Genomic DNA, 10,000 nt, shown 5'->3' on the forward strand with positions numbered 1-10,000 from the left:
AATTTTTACACAGAATATTAAATTATGAAAAAATATCTACGGATAGATCATTAAAAAATCTTTATTTTTAGTGGCTATTTGAACATAAAAGATTAAACACTTGACAAGAAATAATATTTTTGTTAATATTTCAAGAAGGAAAAATTTCGCGGGAATCGGGACGCGCTGAGTTAACAAATTTGCATTCGTGCGTTGAAATGTGACACGGGAGGAGACAGGAACTTTTTCTCTCTGACAATTGTTTTTTTCATTGTAATGTAAGATGAAGTTTATTTGGGAAGCCAACAATATTCCTCTAACTTCTTGTTTAATCCCATTTATTGCTAAGACTTACTAGTACGAAAATTGTTTACATGAAACTCACGCTTTTTGCGAATTTTGAGTGTCATGAAATTACATCATTTGCGTGACAATATATCCCTTTACTATAACCCAAAAACATTCAGATAGTAACAAACTTCATATTTATTAACCATTTCGTCTGCTTTTGTGCTTGTCAGCATTGTGATTTGCGATAATTCGCGTCTGTTTTTGTGTCTCATGGATGTTTAGATTTTCAATTACATGGCCGCTCAACCTCGCGATTGTGTAAATAATTCACCCTGAAGTCAAAATAGATACGTTTCTCAGGAATCCGAGAAAGAAGGCTCCCTGACCCGACAGATGAAATGTAAATATTCAGTTAAATATACAACAAAATGAAAAAACCAAAGACGGAAGGCCAAAGGGCATCGGCTGGTTCGACATGTGGGTGACCCCTCAAATGGTCTTAATGAGACCCCACTTGAAAAAATTAACTGGAACGCTGCAGTTCAATACCACCCAATTCAGTGCCTTCTGTTTTTGTATAACACGTACCACAGGCAACCCAGAACACGCTTTATGGAGCGTCTAGTTATAATTAGTAGTAGTAGTAGTAGTAGTAGTAGCAGCAGCAGCAGCAGCAGCAGCAGCAGCAGCAGCAGCAGCAGCAGCAGCAGCAGCAGTAGTAGTAGTAGTAGTAGTAGTAGTATTAGTAGTAGTAGTATATACTCACTCAGTGATCTTGGTGTTTCAAGCAATCTGATTGGTTCGCTATCTCGGAGTAATCCCTACGGAGGGTACGGAGTGAATAATGCTTGATCCAAACAAAACAAAATCGCCGGCGTAAACTCGCCAGCATTTATGAATCGAAAACATTGAGGATACAAGATGATGCTGTGCTACAGAAGACAAAGAAGGCCTCAAAATTTGGCCTGAAAGTTTTCAAAGGTAAGAGAAGAGTTCATACTTTTGTCAACCAGTGTTTGACTTCGTTTTTCCAGATGATTATTGCTGAAAATTAAGCAATCTTCACGCCAACAATTTGTTTCACTCGGAGTAATTCTCTCTTGTAGGGCTGGTCGCCCACCAAAACGTATTTCTTACTGAAATCGAGGAATTAAAAAAATGTTTAAGAAAGTTCCACATGGTCGCAAGGAAACAAGACGAGTCATTTTACAACAAACTAACGCTCACCTCAATTAGAGTTACCATTTCATGTGGATCCTTTACCAACTGCACTTTCAATTTCCATTTCAAATGAACTTCAAAAACTTTTATCGAACGGTGAAAATGTTTTAACAACTTTCGATTTAGACTGCTGATTTAAACGGTGCTAAATGAGCATTATGCTGTTTGTGACGAGGATTTTAACGAAGGTTATTTAGATTTGCCATGTTTGAAGCTTCTGTAAACACTTTCGCGCATGCTTTGTGCCGCTTGCACGTTTTCCACGCATGAATTGAGATGCCAATTAAATCGACTTTGGATGGTTTTTTTGTTCACTTCGTGAGTATGTACTAAAATAATTATTCTTTTCAATCTCGGTGAAAAGTGAAGGGATATTCACCTCGCCGCTTTGCGGCTCGGTAAATATTCTACCACTATTCACCTCGATTTCAAAGAATAATTGTTTATTATTATTGTTATTATTATTATTATTATTATTATTGTTATTATTATTATTATTATTATTATTATTATTATTATTATTATTATTATTGTCTTTATTTCAAGATTCTAATTTCTACCAATGAAGTACTTTCCTATTTGCCTGTGGTTTTGCTTTATTGCTTTCAATGATTAGCTGCACCCTATTTCCAACCAATAAGAAGCATAATATCAACGAGGTCGCACACTTTTCCCGCGCTCTGAGTTGGATGCCGACCGCGCCTCATGCATCCGTGTCTACCTCTAATTGGCTTATTTCACTGATTGACTTTTGATTGTGTTTTGCGACACTCAGTTGAAAGCCACTGCATCATTACCTTGCCAAGTCTTCTATTCACAAGTACTGAAGGAAATTACCTCTATATGATGTCGATACAAATAGAAACTATTACTGTAAAAACAAGTCAAATCATTTCAACCTTACGCCAGAGGAAAGTGAATCACACAATCGAGGTTTTACTGAACGAATTGCTCATTGACAGTCGCAAATTGTCGGCCGAGCGATCATTATTTTGCAAATACATTTTGATTTCACCGAGTGTGTCTTCCATGTAAGATAACTTGGCCTCAAGTCTCTCCAGATGCTGCTCGCTTATCGATACAAACTCGCCGCCTCCCACAGTTTCATCATCGCTAAAGCCGTTTATGTGAACAACAGAAGAATCCACATGGATTACGTCTAGTTGGTCTTCTTCTTCATTTTCCTGAGAGTCAAATGGCAAGAGAAAAGCATAGGTGACAAAAAGTTAAGATCCGGGCTTGGTAAGTTTTAGCCCGTGTCTGGCTATTTTTGAAGTCACTGGATTCGTGAAAACCAAAAGTCCATTACCCAAAAATAAGAATCTGGTATCAGGTTTGTCCCAATCATCGTCAGAAAAAGTGACTATTTTAAAATCAAGTTTTGCAGGAAAATAAATAATCGGCTAACTCAATGTACCCAATTCAAATCTCCCGGGGTTAAGATTCTTTGTGTATTGTAGGAAAAAAATCAGTAGCATAATTGAGTACAACATTGAGTTAGCCGAATTGGTGTATATTGTTTATTTTCCCGCAAAACTTGGTGTAAAAATAGACACTCTTCGGACGCGGATGGGAACTCGGCCAATTTGGGTAAATCTTACTCTGGCGTGATGTACTCTTGCGAAAAGTCAACAGTGACCCTCTTATTTTTAAGTATTTGGCAGTTGATAAAGAAACGTTCTCTATTGTTATTGGTTTGATAGGGCGGAGAATGGGATATCATAGGTGATAACTAAGAACGTTTAGTTGCGTGTTCTCAGTTTCGACTGGACTGTGCAATAAGTATTCCACTTTTGGTAATCAAGTTGTTTGATAAGAGGGGGAGGGAAGCCAGTCGGACAACTATAAGCGCAACCGAGGGATTGAACTCGGAAACAACCTAATTAACACTCGGCCACTTTGTCACCTTCCATTAGTTCAAGCGCAACAGAAACTTGCATTGAAGGGTTTTTCGTGTGCGGATGTTGACATTTTGATCAAAATTCAGAGAATAAAGTTCTTTCTTACACTGTAGCTACAAGGTGCAAAATTAAGTACATAAAGAGGACTATAGAACACAGATTTAATGAGACTTTTCTTGCGTTCACTAACTTTGCCGCTGGATTGTAGGTCACATGACAACTCCATCTGATTCATAAGACATTTTCTCATTTCTGGGTACACTCTGGTGACATGAAGAAGGTCCTTCCACGTGATAAGGTAAGCCTCGGTGCGAACCTTGGCAATCAGGCTCACACAAGATTTCAAACAGTGACCAGGCCTTCTTTTTTGCAATAAGATGTTACAACCAGCAATATCTCCAGGACCTATAGTCACAGAAATTAAAAATCATTTACACTTAGTTAACTTGACAACCGTGGCTCTTTTCAGTTTCATATGCATTGCCTCGTTTTTCAAATAATTGCTTTGGCCGGACGAGGTCGGTAACACGTGCAGAGCTCTCTTCACTGCTAAGCGGCGTCTCCCTCTTTTTTTTGTTAAAAAATCTCTTCGTCACTAGATCTTTTATCACAAAAGCATTTCAACTCAGCACTCTCTTGGACAAGGATAGCTATTTCCAATCTCTGTTTCGTCTTGACCGACCCCCTAAGGCATACCGGGACTCTTACTTAGAAGCAATGTGAGAGAGTAAACGGTACTTCCTTACGTTACGGGGACTTTGTGAAAGTGATTGAAAATAGAGAGCGGGAAAGAGACCCTCTGATAGACTTTAAATTGGAACGTTTCATAAAATGAAGAATGGGCGCTCTTATGTACTAGTGAAAAGGCACGCGGTGGAGAGTAAACTGCAATGAACTAGACCTACCATTTGGCATAATTATAATACCGCCAACCAGCCAACCAGACCAAGAATTAGAAAAAAGATACATTGTACTATCTATCTCATCGCGCAGTGTAAAAGTTGTCTCCTTTCCTTCAGTAATGCTTAACTGCACCCTCCCTCTCTTTAAAACATTGCTACCTAAAAAAGTCTCACCAAGGCACATGGTACACTGTGTTCCTTGCATCACATCCACAGAACCAGACACGATAAAATACAGCCTGGTAACCTGGTCGCCTTCTTTCAACAGGTGCACTTGATGGGGAAAAAACTCGGCACGAAACACGCAGGCCAGGGCGCGCAGGCACGCATCATTGAGACCATCAAAAATACTAAACAGCTCGAACAAACGATGGCTTAAGCGAAGCCTTATTTCGGCTTGAAGAGACTCTGGGAAGCGGTACATAATCTGAAACGATAAACCGACTGATGTATCATGGCATTATTTGATCAGAAAACTCTGATGTCTTTGATCTAAAATTTCATATATAGAGAGTTTTCACATGACGTCATTGCGGCCATGTTGGTGTTCCAAAACAAAGAAATGGCAGCCATGATGGTATACCAAACTAGTCTTTCGGGAATTGAACTCTATTTTAATGCAAATACTTTCTTTTGTTTCAGTAATCTAATATGGCTGCTGATCACGTGAGTGAAAACTCTCTACATTATATACGGGCTTTTATGTGTCTAGTCTGACAACATTCAATGAAAACGAGTCGTAGAAAACACTCGATATATAAACAGCAATTCGGAAAAGAGTTCTTTGCTTTATTCATAATTTCAAAGTACTAACGGCTTTTCGTTTATGTGTGGATTCTTTAAGACAACTTTTTGCTGAGCTTGAATAGTGTCACATGATCTGCTTACGATTAACTCATGATCAACTTATACAAAACCAATTGGTAACGGTCTTTCCTTTGAATTCCTCACCGATTCAATTTCATCTCCCCTGGTTGCTGCCTGTTCGGAAGTGAAGTACGCTCTAAGAATCGTCTGTAGTGATTCCGGTAGTCCATGTATAGCAATACATTCATTGACCACTCGTACATCTTGGTGATAACGTGCGGTGCGGGAATACAGGCGCTGAATAATGGCTGTTAGATTTCCAAAGATGACCGCATAAAACAACGCTGACAAAGAATAGGAATTTTTTTTAGCAAATTTTGAACAAACTTTGAACTCATGACTGGTTGATGAAAAACTGGTCAGCATCTCACAGAAGGTGTCAACCGCTTGAAAATAAAGCCAAAGACAAGAGGTATCAAAAACTAGAAAAAGAAAGCTATAGCTGTTCAATTATGGAAAGGTAACAGATGCGCGCGTACCGCAAAGAGTAGTCTTGCGTAGCAATCAATGTCTATCCACATGGATGCACGAGCGTCTTTGCGGGTCAATCTTGATTCGGCTTGGAACGCAAAAGACAAATCCGAGTATTCGAGTCGGAAATGTCACTGAGGTTATCGATGGACAATTTCAAGCAGCAGTCACGAAGAAATATAGGGCCAGTTGCAAAAACTAAAATGGGCAATTGAAAGGCGTTGTGTCTCGGCAGTGCACTTCATTTTGTGTAGTTTTACCAATTATTACCCGCCTTTCCTCGCTAAGCAAACTAATGTTAATCCAGAACTTACTTTTAAACAACACAACTCAAAAAGCTACGTGTCAAAGAAATGTCTGTCGAGAATACACAATTAAAGATACAAACAATTGACTTTGATAAACTTTTGAGCTGAACAGTTTTCAAAAACCTCAATTGCAATTCATTTTAATCTTTTTCAAAGTTTCTGATCTCCGCCTACTTCTACTATTGTATTTGGTGTTTTAGTAAGTGTTTTAAGATGTCCCAAGCCAGTTTTAAAGCTTTCAAGTAACGTTCTTATTAGAAGGGCTGGCAATCGCTGTATCGCATATTAGCAATGTTATGGTACCATAAGAAACACCAATTATTGCTGAACAAGATGTGGTTAGTATTGTGACGTAATAAGTCACCGAGGCAACGGGAAAGCCCTGTAATAACATCTGAAATAGGTGGCTCTGATTCTGCAGCAAAGAATTTTTTTAAACTTTGCAAAAACGTTTCGCCTTGGCCGTCTGATCACTTTCCAGCGATAAAAAATGAGGGTGACCGAGTTTGTTTTTGACATTTGATCAGCTAAAGCCAAAATATAGGGTGTTTTTGCCGGGCTTTTCCGTTGCTAAGGTAATTTATTACGTCACAATAATGGCCGCATCTTGTTCAGCAATAATCAGTGTTTCGTATGGTACGATAACATTGATGTTACGTGATACAGTGTGTAGTGTCCATCTTTCTGAAGAGAGGTCTCTTCAAGTTGTTGAAACTGGTTAGAGCCACCTTAAGGAGTTATTTTTACGTTTCGCTTTATTTGGTTACCAGTTTTCAGTCGCTGAATTTGGCTAAATTTCGTGAAAAAGCCCGTTTAATGACAGAACTTCCTGCCACAAAAGTGAAAATACGAATTTGAGTATACGAATTTTCCGTTGGGTATGGCTGTATACGTATCTCAGATTACCTCCTGTCAGCATCATTAAAACGGCAAAAATCTTTTCATTGTCTGTGTTGGGAGCAACATTACCAAACCCAATACTCGTCAAACTGGTTATAGTGAAGTACAAAGCAGTGACATAACGAGTACCAACACCCGGCCCATTGCCTGGCAAAGAATTATTGACAGGTCTACCAATGGTATCACCAAGTAGCTGAATCCATCCATACGGGACCCCTTTTTCCCTCTCGCCAATCACATTCCAAACACAGGCTAGCCAATGAGCGATAAGCGCGAAAAATGCCGTCAAGAGAAAGATTACCGCCAGACCGAACTCGGAGTAGCGATCCATCTTGCGGGAAACCCTTATGAGGCGAAGAAGGCGAGCTGTCTTCAGAAATCCCGCTAGTTTGACGGCCTGTATGAAAAGAGAGGTAACGTCTTTCAAATACGGTCCTTCGTAGCGAGAAAAAACGTACAAGGTGGACTTTAAGTAATCCAGTTTGATTGACTGTCGCCCCCATAAGCTATCAAACAGTGCTCACTGAATTCTAGAAGAAGTATAATACTACTACTGGAAAGAAAAAACATCCATGAGAAAGTTTGTAAAGATTAAGTTTGATTTGCTAGGTCTGGCTTGCTTGTCTCCTTATAGGATCTCATTCAAACGGAACGCAATTCCCCTGAGAAAAATTAAGAGCAGCAATCGAAATACGACGGCGGAATGCAAACTCCCTATGAATGATGGAAAATATACGGTGGTCCCACGTATTTCTGTTGTTGTAGTAAAAGGACGCAAACTAAGGGTGCGTTCTATTGACTGTATTCCGGAATAGGAATACATGGAATAGAAGTTGGAAATCCTTCGTTTTTGCGGAGATTCACATTAAAATTGTCAAACATTTTCTAAAATGCTATTTTAAACATATTTTTATCATCCTTGCAGATTCAAAACGCGCCAAACATACCGTCTTAATCATCACTCCACGTATTCTTATTCCGGAATAGGGTCAATCGAACGCGCCCTAAGCTGTGTTCATTCTTTAGGGGTTTCAATGAAAATGTACAAATGTCATATGACACGGAGATCACAAGCTCCCCTATCGGGAAGTCATTTCTAGCCTGAGGGATTCTAGCATTAAGGTACAGGCCTACTCTATGATTCATTTCGGCCGAGGCCGTAGCCGTGATGAATGGGAGATTTTCTGTTAAAACGCGACCAGAAACCGAAAGCTCTATGCAAAGTTCTCTTCCTAGGCATGACAGTCATGCCTCAGCTAAGCGTCTTTAAAGGTAATATATTTACTTTTAATTTAAAAGAGCCACGGCTGAGTTTCGATTTCACATGATAATTCCATACCTCATTCAATTTATTAGTTCCTTCAGCTCCAGTTGGTATGAAGAAATCAAATGGTATGGCAGCTACAAAATCCACAACAAACCACGTCTTAAGATAATGAATGGCTATCTTCTTTGGCTCACTGATGACTGCCTCCGATGCATTATCCAGAAATGTCGTCCGAAAATTTATGATTATATCGATGATAAACATGACATCAACAACGACGTTGACAATTTCGCGTGGCTCTCGAGAGGAGAGTTTCTTCCAAATACTCTGGCTGTCGTTTCCAAGGAAAGCTGTTGCAAACGGGATTTCAATCGACGTGTATATCACTAAGGCGAGGACGAACCAATCCCATGTTACTTTGAAAATCGACTTGTGGTGAATTGTCCAACTGGTCAATTTCTTAGTTGTTAATTTCCTTTTGGAACTCATTCCAGTCTCATTCTTGTTTTGACGCTGTTCTGCGCTAAATTCCTGAGAAAGAGCCGAGGACATTCTCTAAAATAGCAGGTGAAATATTAATCACGTAAGAATTTCTAAACTCTTTCAATTCCACTTCACAGGAAACTTGTCTTTTAAAACATCGAGACTGTTTTCTGTGCAAGAGCCGCGCAGAGCCTCAGAGTGACGCCTGCTTCTCGTCAGAAGCACTCTGACCAGTTTCACGCGCTTAATTCAGGCGTTAACGACTTTGCATGCTATATAAACATCATAACATCTGGCTATGAAAGGCCGAAGTTTAGCGTTTGTTAGGTTGTAAAGCTATTTAGTTCTTCATTTTTGCTGATTTTGCATTCTTTTAAGTTTTAAATTTTTATGCTAATGTTGCGTTGCATAAAGTTATGTAGTTTATTCTTCAGACCTTAGTAGTTAGCATCTCAATCTCATGATTTCTAAGTTTCACAGTTTGGTTTTATTTGTTTTGGTTTGTATTTTAAGCTGGTGACATACGGTTCAACATTTGTTGATCAACAAATGTTGCAGCTCCTGTTCAAAAAATGTTGAACAGTGTGTCGTGCAGTGTTGAATGTTGAATTACACCATTCAATATGTTGAACGTTGTTGAACGAAATGGAGATAAATTTTACTTCGCTCAACAAAGTTGTCGCTTGTTGAATGGCGCTAACCAATTGTTTTCCAGTCTTGCGTTCACGTGATTTGGTAGGTTCAATGAGGCGGCCGCAGCAAATGATGGTGAAGAATCATCTTTACTTTGAATGGGAACCAAGGCCATCAAGGCTCGCAGCACACAATTACAACAACCTTTCGTCATCCGCCATTTCCAAATTTGCCACCAAAAGTGGAAATAATTAGTAATTCTCGTTCGACAAAATTTGAAAGTGTTTATAGCTATTCGGAAACAAGTCGCAACAAAACTCTTACTCGCCCGATTATAAATGCTATGCCTTGCGGATTGGGTTCTGAGGTACACTCGGCATTTCTTCGGGCCGTCGAGTTACAGTCTTCGGATTCCCGTCGGACACAGAGCGCCACCGAACGAAGAATGCTCGGCTAATCGCATGGCAGAAAAAACCATAATATTCGTTTCTATTTTCTGGATTTCCTGTTGTTTTCACGGTAAGTATCATTATGAATCGACTTAGATATATTATTGAAAGCTGTCAGAGCTTTCAAACTGTGTTGTTGTCTGGTTTGAGAAACATTCCTTTCGCTTCAGATTCTTCGCATTGTCGGTCGAGTTTGGAAGGAAGGCAGTCGCATGTTATGTCAATGGCTACCATCACCATCGACTACTACAAGGCGTTTGGTCTTACAAAATCTCCCCTCTTTGGGGCTGCCTGCATTGATCAGGTCTCCTCTTACTCGAGCATTTCC

General features: G+C 39.5%; 1 protein-coding gene across 4 annotated transcripts in view; it reads right to left on the minus strand.

The window, feature by feature from the left end:
* Positions 1-149: 149 nt before the first annotated feature.
* The window catches only part of LOC137998849 (potassium voltage-gated channel subfamily H member 6-like), a 19,793-nt gene continuing 9,942 nt past the window's right edge, over positions 150-10,000 (minus strand). For 3 of the 4 annotated variants that reach the window (XM_068844683.1, XM_068844682.1, XM_068844685.1), the window contains 6 exons: positions 8,180-8,662; positions 6,847-7,237; positions 5,246-5,445; positions 4,469-4,721; positions 3,583-3,797; positions 150-2,675 (listed from right to left, as the gene is read on the minus strand). In XM_068844683.1, coding sequence (XP_068700784.1) covers positions 2,412-2,675; positions 3,583-3,797; positions 4,469-4,721; positions 5,246-5,445; positions 6,847-7,237; positions 8,180-8,662 — 1,806 coding nt within the window. In that variant the 3' untranslated portion in view covers positions 150-2,411. The remainder of the gene's footprint in view (positions 2,676-3,582; positions 3,798-4,468; positions 4,722-5,245; positions 5,446-6,846; positions 7,238-8,179; positions 8,663-10,000) is intronic. The other variant, XM_068844684.1, reaches the window with a different exon arrangement.

This window comes from Montipora foliosa, chromosome 4 (assembly GCF_036669935.1).
Source record: "Montipora foliosa isolate CH-2021 chromosome 4, ASM3666993v2, whole genome shotgun sequence".
NCBI classification, from domain to species: Eukaryota; Metazoa; Cnidaria; class Anthozoa; order Scleractinia; family Acroporidae; genus Montipora; species Montipora foliosa.